This window comes from Physella acuta, unplaced genomic scaffold, assembly GCF_028476545.2.
Source record: "Physella acuta isolate Inbredline_101_S28 unplaced genomic scaffold, ASM2847654v3 ptg002271l, whole genome shotgun sequence".
NCBI classification, from domain to species: domain Eukaryota; kingdom Metazoa; phylum Mollusca; class Gastropoda; family Physidae; genus Physella; species Physella acuta.
The window spans coordinates 26,141-45,018 of NW_026733770.1; the positions used below are offsets into that span (position 1 = coordinate 26,141).

The window sequence follows — 18,878 nt, forward strand, 5'->3', positions numbered from 1 at the left end:
GGGTTACCGATCAGAACAGTAAAGTTATGTAACTCGGTATCCTGTATAAGATGTATGACTGGAATCAAAATGAACCATTTAAAATACGGGATCCGAGTTGGAAACATACCTTTACTGTTCTGATCGGTAACCCACCCAGGTGTGGTAAAACAGTATTCAGGGAATACTATATACACCGCAGTATAAGAACCCTATACCATGTCCGGTGAATGTTTTTGTCTTCAGTGCTGTGGATGGGATTCCACTGAGAGCACGAGAATGTCGGATCAAACGGAAACGGGTCTTGATATTGGACCAGATGAAGTGAGATTGTATCCTGTACAGATGATCAGTACCTTTCATGAGACTAATCAAGGGGAGATGAATCTAGGTTATGAGAGAGTGTTTGTACAGCGACCTATAGGTGGAACCTTTATTGAACCTCTTGATGAGACGCCACCACCACCACCCAACCCAGCTTCCGACAGGGACAGTGACATCAGGTTCCATGATGAAGAGGAAAGGTTGCAAACATTTTCGGGGTGTTGGTCCGACGTCTACCCGGTCGACGCTATCAGTTTGGCTAAAAATGGTTTTATCTTCATTGGACCTGGCGACCTTGTCAAGTGTGTTTTCTGTTTGAATACGTTGAGGGGTTGGGAAATGGGGGATGTGGTAGAAGAAGAACATCGACGCCATTATCCTTTTGTACGGGCTGCACATTCACACACACACACACACACACACACACACACACACACACACACACACACACACACACACAGGAGTTGTTTTAAGTAAATAAAATTTTTAAATTCATTTAAATGATCTTTTGTGATTTATTGTAATATTACCACCACCTTACCACCACCTTACCACCTTACCACCACCTTACCACCACCTTACCACCACCTTACCACCACCTTACCACCTTACCACCACCTTACCAAGGTGTGACAACTTTCCCATCCAACTTTGAAGTCCTATGCGGTCAAAACATCGGTGTCTGTTATACACCGCAAACCAAACTTTTTTCACTCAAACCAAAAAGCTCTCACACACACACACACACACACACAATCACAAAACGAACTGGTAAAGACAAAAACAAGATTGCATCGGGAAAACTTCACCGACCCTAGTATAAATCAGCCACCAACTGACTCTAAGTCATGGATGGACCGAATTTGAAACCTGTCTTGTTGAAAACTTCATCGACCTGAGTATGAACTCACACACACTCACACTCAAACACACACACACACACACACACAAGCACAAAGCGAACTTGTAAAGACAAATAATATTGCATCGTTGTAAACTTCACCGACACTAGTATGAACTCTAGACCTACCGATTCCAAAACATACATGTTCCGAGTTCAAAACCAACCTTCACCGGCCCTAGTATGAAGACGGCCCCTAACAATTCCAAGGATGTATGTACCAACATGTCTCGGTGTTATCAAAACTCCCCCGACCCTAGTATGAACTCTGCCCCTAACAATTCCTAAACATACATGTAGCAACTTTGAAACACGCCTCGGTGAAAACTTCACCGATCGTAGTATAGACTCTACACCAACCCCTTCCAAAACACCCGTGTACCAACATTACTCGGTGAAAACAAAATCCTTCCCACTCTAGTATGGATTCGGCCCCTAACACTTCCAAAACATGCCTGTATCAACTTTGTAACCTGCCTCGGTGAAAACTTCACCGACGCTAGTTTGAAACCTACCAACTCCAAAGCATACATGTAACAACTTTGAACCAAGCCATGTCGAATACATAACCGACCCTGGTATAAACTCTACACCTAGCAATTCCTAAACATGCATGGTCCGAGTTCAAAACCAACCTCGGTGAAAACTTCACCGACCCTAGTATAAACTCTACACCTAACAACAACAAAACATGCATGGTCCGAGTTCAAAACCAACCTTCACCGACCCTCGTATAAACTCTACACCAACCAACAACAAAACATGGATATACCAACTACATACAACACACCGCTCGACCCGGGTCGATCAATACTATTTCTTTACTCGACGAAAAAAAAAAAAAAAAAAAAAAAAAAAAACCTATGACACTATCCGTATACCTGTTAGTGGAAAGCACGGGACCCAACCAGGGAAAAATCAATTAACGTGGTAACAGGTGTTCCCAGACTTAACGCGGGCTTCGCGAAGCTGACCTTAATGGTTCGGATTAATTACCATAACCCGTCAACCGAGCGGGGAAAAAAGCCATTAATCATCATGACCTATCAAACCGAGCGGGGAAAAATCACTGAAGCATAACGAAAAATGTAATTAGGTGAGACATCATGCTGTGATGACCCGTGGGTGCGATCAATACATTCCCATTAAAAACACGCAGCGCGTGTCAACAACGGATCCTGGCTCGATAAGTAACAGATGTGGTTAAATGAATGTTCTATTTTTGTAACGTTCATTGTGTTGGAGAATTTAACCTGTTATTTGTACACGTTAGTGTTAGTCTTTTATTTAAAACATACATACATTCAAACAAACCAACAAATTAAACATCAAAGAAAAGAAATAGATTAAATAAACAAATAAACAAAGTAATTAAAATCAAAGAAATAAAATGAATTTCAAACTAATTATAAAATAAAATTAAAAATAAACAAAATAAAAATAATTAAAATCACATTACGTAACTAGTGAATAAAAATTACACAATATAAACAAATAAACAACAAGTAAACAAACAAAGTAAACAATTTAAAATCAAACAAATAATCAAATTACGTAACTCGTTAATAAATATTAATTAAAATTACAAAATTAAATTCAAACTCATTAAAATCCAATTACGTAACTAGGTCAATAAAAATTAATTAAAAAGTAAACAAATAATCAAATTACGTAACTAGTCAATAAAAATTAATTAAAAATTTAAAAAACTCATTAAAACTCATTAAAAAACGCATTAAAATTACGTAACTAGGTCAATGATTACATCACAAAGTCAATGATGACGTCACAAGGTCAATGATTACGTCACAAGGTCATCAAAAGGTGACTCACCCACACCTCCACCTCCGCCAACCCTAGTTGGCGTAGTATTTTACTATATGTCTTTGCGCCACCCGCGCATCCTGCTCACCCACCCTTACCCTCCCGCGGCGCCAGGCTGGGAGTATTTTACTATATGTCATTGCGCCACCCGCGCATCCTGCTCCCGAGTATTTTACTATATGTCATTGTTCCTCACCCTCCCCACCTCCGCCAAAAATAATAATCAAAAGGGACCTAATATACTACTAAGAATTGATTAAAATACTCTGTTTTGATAAAATTCAGACAAGATTTTAGAAAAATATCGATGTTTTAAAAAAAAATTCAACTGCAATTTTGAGGAGGGTTGTAGGCTGAGGTGTGACGTCATTTTAGGGAGGGGGGTCTGGCTTTTTGTGACGACGCGTGACGAGAGGAGGGGGGGGGGGGAGGTAAAAGCGTGACGTCATTTATGGATGACCCCTTATGACAGATTACTTGAATGATGTTACTAATTTTGTCAGTTGACAGACGACTAATGATATTATTAATTTTTTAGAATGAAAAAGACTAATGATATTATTACTTTGTCTAATGATAGATGACTAATGATATTATCAATTTTGTCTAATGAAACATGACAATACTGATGCTATTAATTTTTGTGTCTAATGACAGATGAATAATGATATTATTAATTTTGTCTAATGAAACATGACTAATGATATTATCAATTTTGTCTAATGAAACATGACTAATGAAATTTATTTTGTCTAATAACAGATGACTAATGATGTTATTACTTTGTCTAAGGAAAGCTGAATAATGATGTTATTAATTATTTGTCTAATGACAGATGACTAATGATATTATCAATTTTGTCTAATGAAACATGACTAATGATGTTATTCATTTTGTCTAATAACAGATGACGAATGATGTTATTACTTTATCTAAGGAAAGATGAATAATGATATTATTAAATATTTGTCTGATGACAGATGACTAATGATATTATCAATTTTGTCTAATGAAACACGACTAATGATGTTATTAGTTTTGTCTAATGAAACATGACTAATGATATTACTAATTTTGTCTAATAAAACATGACTAATGATATTATTTATTTTGTCTAACAACAGATGACGAATGATGTTATTACTTTGTCTAAGGAAAACTGAATAATAATGTTATTAATTATTTGTCTGATGACAGATGACTAATGATATTATCAATTTTGTCTAATGAAACATGACTAATGATATTATTTATTTTGTCTAATAACAGATGACTAATGATGTTTTTACTTTGTCTAAGGAAAGCTGAATAATGATGTTATTAATTATTTGTCTAATGATAGATGACAAATAATATTATCAATTTTGTCTAATGAAACATGACTAACGATGTTATTACTTTTGTCTGATGACAGACGACTAATGATATTATTTATTTTGTCTAATGACAGATGACTAATGATATTATCAGTTTTGTCTAATGAAACATGACTAATGATGTTATTACTTTGTCTAACGAAAGATAAATGATGGTGTTATAACTATTGTCTAATGAAACATGACTAACGATATAATTACTTTTGTCTGATGACAGATGACTAATGATGTTATTACTTATGTCTGATGACAGATGACGCTACTTATGTGCTCGACCTTCATGCTCTGCTGGACGCCTTACGCCGTGGTCGCCATGATCAAATCCTACGCCGGCCAGCTTCACCTCCCCCCAGCGGCCACCGCCCTCCCCGCCCTGGCCGCCAAAACCTCCCACGTCATCGACCCCCTCATTTACTGCGGGATGAACCGGAACTTCAGCCGGCACTTGACCACGCTTTGGCGTCACCGTAGCAACGTGGACCTGGAGCAGACGACACAGACTATGCCGCTGAAAAATTTGATAACGGATGTGTGAAGCTTGATTAGTGTGAGATGCTTGGTGAAGATTGGATTTAGGATCTCAATCATAGTGACCAACACAAAATCAGTTTAATGATTCGTATATTGAGGATTGAGGTTTTATACCAGTGACCGTTGCCCGTTGAAGATTGTGATTGAGGATCCCAATCATAGTGAGAACAATCATATGATTCGTATATTGAGGATTGAGGTTTTATACCTGTGGCCATTGCCCGTTAAAGATTGTGATTGAAGAAGTGTGATCCCAATCATAGTGACCACAATCAGTTGAATGATTCGTATATTGAGGATTGAGGTTTTAATCCTGTGACCATTGAAGATTGTGATTGAGGAAGTGTATTTTGATTGAGGAAGAGTATTTTGATTGAGAAAGTGTATTTTGATTTAAGGAAGTGTATTTTGATTGAGGACGTGTATTTTAATTGAGGAAGTGTATTTTGATTGAGGAATTGTGATCCGATTGGAGTGAAACTTCAATCATTGTGACCTCAACCCGTTCAGGAATTTGACTGTAGAAGTGTGACCCCAGATCGCAGTGATCTCATTCCACTGAAAAATTAATTAATTAATTAATTAATGTGTGAATTTCCATACCTGTGATTATTAAATTAAATAATTTATTGTGAATATATTACTTATAGTCTTAATGACCACAATCCACTACAGAAATTGATTGTAAATTTAAGCCTTCCACCCCCTGTGATCAAAATCCACTGAAAACTTGAATAGTCAAAGTTTGACTTTCTACACTTGTCATGAAAGTGCTATCACCGCTAGACGCAACGCCTACTTGCAAATACCAGAGGATGAAAAACAAAATGCCATGTATATTTTTGTTATATGTTTCAACTTGACTTTAAAAATCAAAATAATGTTCAAGATGTTGGATATTTATTTCTCGAATTAAAAATGCGATATACATTTTTTGTTTTATTTTTCAACTGTACTTAAAAATCAAAATAATTTTCAGTATGCCGGATTATTTTTTCTTGTTAAATTTTCATATGCTTACGTTTTATTTTTTTTATATTTTTTTGCAAGAATTTTAGTTTTCTGGTACGACAATTTAAGTAACAAACTTCTTGACATAATAAGACGTATAACGCCGGAGTTAAAGACATTTTGGCTTAGCTAGAAATATGCTGTGGTCGATACACCACGTCTTTGGGGAGCAACAGAAACGCGTGAAGGCTCCTCCTTTATTGACTGCGATGTCAAGGTTTGAAGGTTCAATTATTCCAGTGTCCATGTTAGGATAGCGGGCGGGAGAGCTGATGGGCTATGTGTGTACTGTTGAGGGTCAAGGTGCAAGGTGACTGTGTTGACTTTGATTGGCAGGAGGGCGGTCTGATTCACCACGATCAGCATGAGTACTAGCTTACAGATTTACACTAGCGCCGTACGTAACATACAAATGTCCGGCCAACGCCATACCTCACTTACATATGTCCGGCCAATACTAAACCTCACTTACATATGTCCGGCCAATACTAAACCTCACTTACATATGTCCGGCCAATACTAAACCTCACTTACATATGTCCGGCCAATACTAAACCTCACTTACATATGTCCAGCCAATACTAAACCTCACTTACATATGTCCAGCCAATACTAAACCTCACTTACATATGTCCAGCCAATACTAAACCTCACTTACATATGTCCAGCCAATACTAAACCTCACTTACATATGTCCGGCCAATACTAAACCTCACTTACATATGTCCGGCCAACGCCATACCTCACTTACATATGTCCGGCCAATACTAAACCTCACTTACATATGTCCGGCCAATACTAAACCTCACTTACATATGTCCGGCCAATGCTAAACCTCACTTACATATGTCCGGCCAATACTAAACCTCACTTACATATGTCCGGCCAATACTAAACCTCACTTACATATGTCCAGCCAATACTAAACCTCACTTACATATGTCCAGCCAATACTAAACCTCACTTACATATGTCCGGCCAATACTAAACCTCACTTACATATGTCCGGCCAATACTAAACCTCACTTACATATGTCCGGCCAATACTAAACCTCACTTACATATGTCCGGCCAATACTAAACCTAACTTACATATGTCCAGCCAATACTAAACCTCACTTACATATGTCCATAATTCACCTTCAAATGTCCGACCAAGTCCATACCTCACCTTCAAATGTCCGACCAAGCCCATACCTCACCTTCAAAATGTCCAGCCTACGCCATACCTCACCAACACTATCAATTTAACGCCACAAGCCTTTTCGAATTCCCCAGCCTTATTGACACCATTTTCTTATCAGACCAAAAGCGTTTCACGTCTCTAATTGAATCCATTCAACAACTTGACAGCAACTTAACTAATTAATTGTGTAATTTGAACATCTTTTTATATCTTTTAAACACCTTTTTCACACACAAAAAATAAGTTTTAATTTTTTTTTTTCGTGGCATGTTGCGCAGTTATTGGAATAAATTAGAAGAAAAAAAAATCAAGCCACGTCATTACATGAGGTGTAAGGTAAAATCAATCGATGACATTCAGATTCACAGGGCACCAGGGGCGTACAGATTCTAGGGCAGAAATGTCATGCGCCTTGCGTCATGGCCTAGTCGGATTACGCTGACAAAGTAATCTGAACGAGCCGTTTTTTTTTCTTTAGTTGTCGTGGTCTGTTGTTAACAGGGGTGGCGGGAGAGGGGGAGTTAGTGAAAGTGGTGCTAGAGGATGTTTGAATGGTGGTGTTGGGAGGTGGGTGAGAGGTGTGGATGGCATGTTGATGGCATGTTGATGGCAAATGGGTGACAGGTGGATGGCAGGTGGGTGACATCTGGGTTTTAGGTGGATGGCAGGTGGGTGACAGGTGGGTTTTAGGTGGATGGCAGGTGGATGACAGGTGGGTTTTAGGTGGATGGCAGGTGGGTTTTAGGTGGATGGCAGGTGGGTGATTGGTGGGTTTTAGGTGGATGGCAGGTGGATGACAGGTGGGTTTTAGGTGGATGGCAGGTGGGTTTTAGGTGGATGGCAGGTGGGTTTTAGGTGGATGGCAGGTGAGTGACAGGTGGATGGCAGGTGGGTTTTAGGTGGATGGCAGGTGGGTTTTAGGTGGATGGCAGGTGAGTGACAGGTGGATGGCAGGTGGGTTTTAGGTGGATGGCAGGTGAGTGACAGGTGGATGGCAGGTGGGTGACAGATGTTGATGACAGGTGTTGATGACAGGTGTTGACAGGTTGGACAACAGGTGGGTAGCAAATTTAACGACAGATGGCGAGATACCTGTTAGAAATTCTCAGCTGATCGTGGCCAAGAAAGCCTTCAATCCTAATACACTGACCTATATTCTTTGAGTTCAATAGAGTTTGAATCCAACTGAGATTATGGTGGTAGAATGGGTACCTAAGTTGAATAAATTTGAAGTTTTCAAAACACAAACCACATACACAACTGCTAGACTGCCGCTTGATTAATGTCACCGTCGCTTCGTCCTTGAAATTCCGTCAATATTAAATTGCCTTTAATGTTGGTAAGCCTTGTTAATCGTTTCAATTATATAATGTCACTTAATTTATGCTACGTCTCTCCTTTCTATATCTCCATTTATATATATATATATATATATATATATATATATATATATATATATATATAGTCTATGTTGACCTGGGCATTAAAGCCTGTCCATTTTATCCTGCCTTTTGATAAGTGTCTACATACTCATATGTCATATAGTTTTATATGCAGGGGAGGCCACTGCTTTTATTCAGGACCGGTAACTCTCGAAAATGAGTTACAGTAATAAAGGACTCACATAATTCATCACACATAGCTAATACTCATGTTCCCTTAATAATAGTTTCACTTGTATGTTGTTGTTTTTTCTCAGTTCTCACTAGCAATTTACATTTTTTTAGATTTGATCAGCTAACATTCTAACCCCAGGGGTCATCCATAAATGACGTCACGCTTTTCTGGGCGATTTTTACCTCCCCCCTCCCCTCCGTCACACGTCGTCACAAAAAGCCAGACCCCCCCCCTAAAATGACGTCACACCTCAACCTACAACCCCCCTCAAAATTGCAGTTGAATTTTTTTTAAACATCGATATTTTTCCAAAATCTTGTCTAAACTATTACAATTTATTAAAACAGATATCTAAAACGCGAAATAACGTCTAAAATTCGTTTTCTAACATTGCTTTTTTATAATGCAAAAATGTGACGTCGCAACATCTGACCCCCCCCCCCTCCCCCTCATCACACATCGTCACAAAATTACGGACCCCCCTCCCCCCTACGAGTGTGACGTCATTTATGGATGACCCCCCCCCCCCCCCCACCAAAAAAAAGATGACGTTAGGAGAGTTCACGTATGTCTATGTACCGAAACCCACACAAAAATCTCGTCCAAACTTTCCCTATGTAACTATTGTTCCTGAAGATCAAATTTATTTAGATAAAATTAAATACGACCTGTATGGTCTACCATACAAAATATAATTACCCCGCAACATAATGTCTATTATGTCTGTATATTTAGACCCAATGTAGCAATACCATCATCTAATCTTTTAAATAACAAATTGTTACATTATCCCACAAAAACGTTTTGGCTTTTTTTTTTCACTAAGTTTAAGGGGTGGGCTCCAGAAAAAAAAAAACACTTCTTAAATTATTAAGTCTTATTTATTTATTTGCATGCATCTGAGTTATGGTATTTAAAGGAAAATATGTGCATGCATCATGGATTGTGAAATGCCATTAAAATTAATGCCAAATTTAATAGTATTCGACAAAACACTATTTTGAAAATTTGAAAAACAAATTAATTTCTAGAGTGTTTTAGCTACAAAAACTAGCCAGCAGACTCAATTAATAAGTAAAAAAAAATGATTAATTGTTGTTTGATCAATACATGTGTTAAATTTGTTAATCTTAAGACCTCCTCAAAAGAATGATGTTTGTTTTTCAAGATGGCCGCAGTTGCCATAGCAACCATATTTTCAGAAGAGTCCCTACTGTATGTAAATATTTTCCCTTAAGTACATTAGATGTACGCAAAATTTAATATGTCTTATGAATTTAAACGTGTTTTTTTTCCCCTGTTCATCCTCTCTTAAATAACTCAATAAAGTAAAACCCGAACAGAAAATTTAAACAAGCTAAACTACTCTAGCAATTTAACACAATGCTATTCTGTACGCATGTAAATTTAACACAATACTGCGTTTAAGCTCTATTCTGTATGTATCAAAACTGAACACATTTTTCCGCTTGTAAAATAAATTGCAAAATGTTTAAAAATTCTCATGCATAATTGTTATTTGAACACACCTATTACAATTATAAATCAAGGCAGGCTTCTGTTTTTCTGATTGATTTTTTTGATCGATTTGTCTTGCATGTGAACGAGTAATTTCAATTTACTAGTTAGTTCCAGGTGGTATGAAAAAACATTTCGTTGATTGAAATGTAAAAGATAAAAAACTGGAAGCTTTTAAAATGGATGTTTGAATAAGAGGATTGAAAGTCTGATAAAATCTTTAGAGTTATATGTGATATAAAACTATAATCATAGAATAATAGATGATATAAAACTATAACATTAGATACATAGGTGATCTACAACTACAACACTAGAGTTATAGGTGATATTGAACCATACTATGATAGTTATTGGAGCTGCTCAATCTACTATAGTTATCATGATACTACTTTCATACTCCTCCCACACTATACATACACTTCTCCATACTCCCCACACTATTCATACACTCCTCCATATTTCTCACACTATTCATACACTCCTTCATACTCCTCCCACACTATTCATACACTCCTCCATACTCCCCACATTATTCATACACTCCTCCATACTCCCCCCCCCACACTATTCACACACTCCTCCATACTCCTCCCACACTATACATACACACCTCCATACTCCCCACACTATTCATACACGCCTCCATACTCCCCCCACACTATTCATACACTCCTCCATACCCCCCTTCCCCCCCCCCCCTTCCCGCATTTCTCTAACATTCTTCGTATACACCCCCTACACGCTCCTAAAACATTCATCCTACACTCATCACTCAATCTTCCTCCCATATCTCTCCCACTCCTCCATTATTCCTCCAACATTTCTCTCACTCTCCATATACTCTCTCCATTCCTCCAAGGTTCTCCCACTATCCCCCAAAAGCTCTTTTATTTCCTCCCCAACACACCACCCACACACTGCTCACACTATTCCCCACCTCTCCCACACTTACACGGTAGTCAAGAATCGTTAACGTCGCGTGATAATCTCACGTCGCGTGATCGAGTGATCAGTCCTACTTAACCACGAAAAAAAGACCAACTTTTATGGTGAATAAATCTGCTCAAGCTTAACCACTCTCGCCTAGCGGCCCAGCAGTAAAAAAAAAAAAAAAAAAAAAAAAACAAGAACACCAGAATATCAGCCATAAACAAAACAAAAACACTAGTAGCCCAGCAGTAAAAAAAACAAAAAACAACAAGAACACCAGAATATCAGCCATAAACAAAACAAAAACACTAGTAGCCCAGCAGTAAAAAAAACAAAAACAAGACACTAGCAATAGCATTAAAAAATAAAAAAACAAGACACTTGCAGTAGCAGTAAAAAAACAAAAAACAAAAAAAAGACACTAGCAGTAGCAGTAAAAAAAAAAACAACAAAAAAACAAAACAAGACACAAGCAGTAGCAGTAAATAAACAAAAACACTTGCATCAGTAAAAAAAAAAAACACCCTCAGCCTAGAAGTAAAAAAAAAAAACAAAATAAAACGCCTGCAGGCAGGCAGTTAAACAAAAAAATCTACAAGCAGGACAACAGTAAAAAACAACAACAAAAAAAAAAACCCAAAAAAAAAAACAAAAAAAAAATCCTAGCACTAGCAATTTAAAAAAAAACTCCACTAGAAGCCCAGCACTAAAAAAAAAATTAAAAAATAAAAATACCACCAGCGCCTAACGCTAAAACGAACAACACCAAAATAAAAAATGATTCCATTTTCACTCGTTTCGTTGTCTATCCAAGGGCAATAATTAACGAAGAGAGGTGTACACAAAAAAAAGCAATCAATATTTGTTTGAAATTCTCTCGCCCTACGGCCATCATTTATATCAATGTGTAAAGAATCAAGATTTCTTTTGTGACGTAGGTTTCAACAAACAGGCAGGGAAAAAAGGGGAGGGTATTCGTGATATATCAAGGGAGTTAACTGTCACATTGATTAGATCTTTCAGACGTTATGAGTTGTGTTCAGGGTTCGTGAAATCGAGAGTTCTGTTTTTACTCAACCCACTTTTTTTTCGTGACACTTCCGGGTCAACAAACGATATTGACGAATATGGGCTTCGTGCCAGGAAATATATATTGTTTTCGAACCAAATTGATTTCTTTTTAATCTAGAAATTGTCAAAGACTTCGTGCACCTATAAGGTAGAAGATAAACGAGATAGGATATTAGCTCACACTTACCCTTATTTTACCAATTTTAAAATTTGATTGACCAAAAATTATACATGATGATATACTCTGTAAACAAAGTCTGATTCAGGAATCTTTCCATTTGAGTGCTATTTTAATGGAGAGATGTATTTCCGTCAATTCTCTCTCCCCCCCCCCCCCTAAACACTTGGACTTCTTCTTCTTCGTTCTTAATTATTAGTGTTGAAGGGGATCGAGATTTATCTGCCAGTGGGGTTGAACTCGAGACTGTTCTCCCCCCCCCCTAAACACTTGGACTTCTTCTTCTTCGTTCTTAATTATTAGTGTTGAAGGGGATCGAGATTTATCTGCCAGTGGGGTTGAACTCGAGACTGTTCGAATTTATCAACCATGAGCTTTTTGCCGACTCGACCACGCCTCCAACACTTGGACTAAAAAGAAACTATTAAATTTACAAAGAAAATATGTAAAGTACTGTCACCCCACTCCCCTTCTCTCCGAAGTTTCATGTACCATACCGGAAGTTTAAAGTACCTCCCCCCACCCCCAGACGAAGAAGAATATCTACCAGAAAACCTAGTCTATGAATCACTCTCACAACACACACACACACACACTTTCATGCGTCACAATTTTGAGATTAAAACAGATAAAATGAAATTGGTTTTTTGTTTTCGGATTAGAAAACAAAGGATTTTGACATGTTGGTCAGAAATAATTATCAGAAAATGTCATAAAAGTAAGTCATCCATCAAATATTTTAAAGAAAAAATGTATTACCATTTTGTTTTATCGGATTCACACAGGCATGGAACGCCATGGTATAGCGGTAGAGCGTTAGACTGCTTATCCGAAAATCTCGAGTTCGATCCTAGTAATGACTGACCATGAGTCCACCCAGCTTGGATGGGTACCTAACTAACTCACGTTAGGGAAAGTAATGACGGCTGAGCATAATGCTGACCACACTATCCTTTCATATGCCGAAGTGACAGAAACAGGTGAACTCTACTTCACTTGCCCAATGGACCGTCAAACAAAACAATAAAGGCAAAATCAACGTTCTATTACTTACTTCTATCCCACCCTGAATCATGGTTGACCCATCTTTAAGGACCCAGAGGGCCATTAATTCACCATATTATGGATCTACCTATAGACACTATTTTCCTACTTTAAACCATCACTTAACGTTTACTTCAGAGCGCGGAATGCTTAAAAATATAAACTCTTCTTAACTCACGTCTTGAGAAGAATCTATCGTATCAATAACCACCCCCCCCCCTCGCGACCCCCCGCCACTCTCACTGTTTAACGGTATTAGGAATTAAAAACGATTTAGACGCCGTGTTTAATTATTTGCCAGGAAGAAAAAAAAGAAATAAAAAACAGCTGGTTTAATATCCATTGGGCTTCGTGTATTCAAAACGTCTTTAAAATATTTGTTTTCTGATTTTTTAAAAATATTTTTTTAAAAAGCAGATAGTTAAAACACGTTTTCGTGTATCACGTCAATAATTGAGAATGCTTTTTTCAGTTGTTCAACGCCATTCAATAGACTTGCTATGGACTTTACTTCTTGGCTAAGTCTTCTTGTCTTAGAGTGACTTAGAGCATACGGTTGGTCCTAAACATTTTTTCCCAGTTTTCGTCTGTGAAAGTTGCAGTCTCCATAAGATTTTTGCTGAACCCGCTTTTAAATGGATGTGAAAAAAAAACAAGGCAAAGGCTGTTTATATATATATATATATATATATATATATATATATATATATATATATATATATATATAGTTAAAAAGCGACAGAAAGACAAACAGGAGCGAAGTTTTTTTCAGACTTCTCAGGAAAGGGCACCGTTCTCCACACACCCAAAGAAATATAATTTATTTATAAAATATATTCTTCACCCCGAGATTTTTTAATGAACCCCTACCCCCCACCCACCTTAGAAAGAAAAATGTCTGAAAGAAACACCACCCAAAATGGGAAGTCGATTCACAAATGACATTTCAACCTCTTTCTAAATGACAGTGTTCTAAATATAGCACTCACTCGAGAGACCATTACAGACCATACATAAGGCTTGAAACATCTAAATTAGTTCCCTATCGGCTTCCTATTAGTCCTGTTAACTAGCCGAGCCAATTCTCGGCCAACGCGCTGAATTGTTAGAGTGTAAAACTGACATAAGAATCTTAGCTTAATTCAATTTTATTATCGGGCGTCTCGATTTTTTTTTTAAAAAGATGAGAAAAAAAATCTTATCATAAGCAAATTCGGAATTCTTTTTTTTTTATTACGAGAACGGAGTTTAATGAACTTTTTCCAGAAACGAGTTTTTTATCCCCCGGTCATTCCCTTTTCATTTTTTCGTTAAAACTACAGTGAATACTATTATTATATTGGTTGTTGTTTTTTATCTTGTTACCCCTTCGGTCAATTGAGCAGTGGAAGTAGAGTTTAACAGTTGAGTAACTAGGCGTATGATGAGATAGTATGGTATGTTCTATGTCAGCTTTATTTTCCTTGTAAGTCAGGGACTCAATAGGGCTGAGTGGACTACGGACTACCAGGGATTCTTCTTCTTCTTCGCTCTTAATTTTTAGTGTTGGAAGGGAGCGAGCCATATCTGCCAGAGGGTTTGAACTCGAGACTTTTTTTTTCGAATTTATCAACCATGAGCTTTGACGACTCCATCACAATTAAGGATATGCGTCAACTGATTCCATAGCCTTTGTCCAACCAAGAACAAACTACAAGGCAGCAGTTGTTTAATTTTGGAGTTGTCTCTCCTAGAAGAGTAGCTGTCCCCAGCTAACGAGCCACCGATTTTTTTCCCCTCGGTGTACACAACCATTAAAAAACTAGTCGTTCTAAATAGCGCTTTATCTAATTACTCTCCCCTTCTCACCTTGCCATTATTACTTCCCTTGCAATTACCTTTTACAACGGAACACGCTATCTTATCAGCTGCTGTGATTTAACTCGTCTATTTAATTTAACGTTTACAAAATAAAATTAGTTTGGTCCAATTTTTTTATGTTTTTCGTATCGTTACTAAAGGAAGAAGAGGTCTAATATTTCAAGAGACGCCTTTGTACTTGGTTTGAACTTTCTGTTCTTTTCGAGATTATTACCGACATTTTTTTTTTCTAAAACCAGGCGCTGCCTGGGGGATTTTAGCAGGTAGTTCCAGCCTTCTTGTGGCGTCAATAGGTCGAGTGTCACCCGGTGCAGTAACTGAGGGTGTTACCCCACCCCTTCCAAAAATGTAGCATTTTATTTTTGGTGTCCCCCTCCTCCCCTAATATTTTATTCTCTTAACTGGATAACAAATTGTTTTAGATAGTATACTTTATAATTTTTTTATTCCGGTGTCGTGGAAAGGACTTAGTCCCCGAAACTATACATGAAAAAAAAAACCACCTTTGGTCTGTAAGCGACTAGTCTTTGTCTTCATGTCCAGTATCGTCCAAATCCCAGCCCATAGGAGTTCAGTTGGGGGTTAGTTTACATCAGCTACGTGAAGAAGACACACAACCCTACTATCATACTATGTCGAAAAAGCTACACCTACCGGATAACTGTACATCTCCCTCCCCACCTCCAATGATGTATAAAAACGAGTAAAATTTGTGGAATTCACCAAACCTGAATAGATTTTGAAGCGATCTTTTTTAAATATGATTATTTCAAAAAATAAACATCCCAAAGCTTTAAAACTCAGTGGGGTCTCTTTTAACCCCGGAGAACCCTCTCAATTTGGATCCGCCCCTGATGATTATAACAGTACACTGTCAGTGGTTCTTCAAGACCTTTTTCTACGGGTGGGGGGGGGGGGCAGTTGAAATTTTCGGGGGGGGGGGGGCAGTTGAAATTTTCGGGGGGGGGGGAATAGTTGGTTAAAGTACATTCATTTTTTAAAAATTCTATTTTTAACATACAAAGAATCTCAAAACAAATTTTACTAGTTAAATTTTGAATGAAATCTTTAAGTTTCGCCTGTTCAAAATAAACCTCGCCTGCTTGTACTATTCGAAGTTCTTTACGAGTGACCTTTTGCAGGCTATTCGGAGTAAACTTTAAATAGCCTCGTGAAGGCTATTAGTACACAGGCCATTCCATTCAGCGGAAGACAAATTTCTATGAAACTCGCAAATAGAGAAATAAATAACGGAACAAAATAATACAATCGGCATAGGCAAATGGATCAATATAATTTGTAAGTTGTTTAGAAATTAAAGTTGTATTAATGAAATACATTTCTAAAACCTATTTATTTATCCAAGAACTCAGGACAGACAACAAGACAGACCGTCTGATAAAACTGACCTTGAGTTTTATCAGAACTTCCGAGTGTGCGTGCTTCGACAAGGGAGTTAAGTCAACAAATTCATTGTCGTTCGTGATCATTCGGAAATCAATGTAAAGGGAAGTAAACCAGCGGTTCCCTGAAAATTTTGGCTTTTCTCCGCCCGACAGAAATAGGCCTACTTAGCTAATTTAAACATTACTTTTAATTAGTGACTTATAACAAGTAAATATTAGTTTTGTTAGATTATAATAACTTATAGATAAATATATAAAATGTTAGTATATGCATTATTTCCAGCCAAGTTAAGTCATAACTGTTTTAAGTATTAAAATAGGGTGCAAAAGCGGTTTTAAAGATTAGATCTAACCCAGTGTTTGTCTTTGGCAATTTGTATTTTGGAAAAAAAATTACTAAAAAAAACAATTAATCTAGCAGTTATAGTAGGGCAGGGGTCGGCAACCTTTTGAAGCGGAAGAGCCAAAAGTTACAATTTTCAAAATTTCCCTGGTTTAAAAGAGCCACTAACATTTTTTTAAATTTCAAATATCTTATATTTTTATTAAGATTATTAGTATTTGTTCAAGGAGCTGGAGAGCCGCATCTTGATATCAAAAGAGCCGCATGCGGCTCGCTAGCCGCAGGTTGCCGACCCCCGTAGTAGGGGGTTCACTAGCCCAGGGGTCGGCAACCTTTTGAAGCGGAAGAGCCAAAAGTTACAATTTTCAAAATTTCCCTGGTGTTAAAGAGCCACTAACAATTTTTTATTTCAAGTATTTTATTTTTTTATTAAGATGATTAGTATTTGTGCAAGGAGCTGGAGAGCCGCATCTTGACATCAAAAGAGCCGCATGCGGCTCGCGAGCCGCAGGTTGCCGACCCCTGCACTAGCCCGCCGATCTACTCGGAAAAATCCCGGCCCCACAGGTAAGAAACCCCGGGGGTCCCAATGGAGTGGCGATGTACTTAGCCTTTTCGTGCTTTGGTTTAAAAAAAAACAAATGATCGAGTAAATTTCCATCAAGCTCATGATGATCATCAGCCTTTGTTGGGCGAAAAAACTGGGGTTGAGAAGCCCCTTTTAAACATTCCCAGGCCTCTTGACACAGAAATTCCACCCGTGCTATAGGCACACACATACACACACACACACACACACACACACACACACACACACACACACACACACACACACACACACACACACACACACACACCCACGGACCGCACCAGGTGAGACCATTTAGGGGGTGACACAAAAACTAAATAAATTGCACGATTTATGGAATAAATATGTATTTTGCCAGTTCAATGAATGGTTAATTAGAGTTAAAATGTATTTAAAATACATAATGAAGATCCAAACACGAGGTGCTGGTGGTAGTGGGGGGGGGGGGGATGGTTTACACCATGACGTAAACACGCAAACTATAGAGAAAACCATGCTACACCCAGCTGTATTAATATAACAACAACTTACTGTATGTAAATATCATTAGTATTAAATGTGAACACTTAAAAGCTTTTACCAACTGCAAAATTTACAGAGAGAAATAAAAGGGGGAGGTGGTGACACCATAAGGTGCCGCACCAGGTGACACCCGACCTAGCGACGCCACTGGTTACAGGTATATTTTGGTATAATCTGTTCCAGATATTTCTAGCTCCTTCTTTTTCGATATGAAAGTTTGGCAGCCGGTTAGTACCTATATACAACAAGCAAAAGGGACGTGGTTTAGCGGTAAAGAGCTAGACTGCTAATCCGAAAGTTTCGAATTCGAGTTCAAGTCAGTAGAACGTCATTGAAACTCAAGTTAGGAAAAGTAAAGTCGGCTAGGCATATTGCTGGCCACACTATCCCTTCGTTAGCCGAGGTAATCTGAAACAGATTAACTCTACTTCATCTGCCCCATGTTTCTTGAGAACTAATGGGAAAAATAATGTTGATGATGAATCTATCTATTCTACCCTTGCCTTCAGCACCCTAGCACTTTAAGATTAACTCTACTTCGCCCGCATCATGTGTTTTGGGCACGAACGAGAAAAAAAAATGATAAACAAGCAAAAGTTTCTGTTTTTAAATACAGGCCTACGCCCTCATTCTCTCCTCAACATCAACAAGACAATCGCGTGACG

The 18,878-nt window shown here is 37.9% G+C and overlaps 1 protein-coding gene across 1 annotated transcript in view; it reads left to right on the forward strand.

Annotated features, from left to right (window-relative positions):
• Window positions 1-4,949, forward strand: part of LOC131932756 (opsin-5) — a gene marked incomplete at its 5' end in the record, with an annotated part of 29,909 nt that extends 24,960 nt beyond the window's left edge. Inside the window, one exon of the mRNA XM_059289671.1 lies at window positions 4,658-4,949. Coding sequence (XP_059145654.1) covers window positions 4,658-4,939 — 282 coding nt within the window. The remainder of the gene's footprint in view (window positions 1-4,657) is intronic.
• Window positions 4,950-18,878: the final 13,929 nt, after the last annotated feature.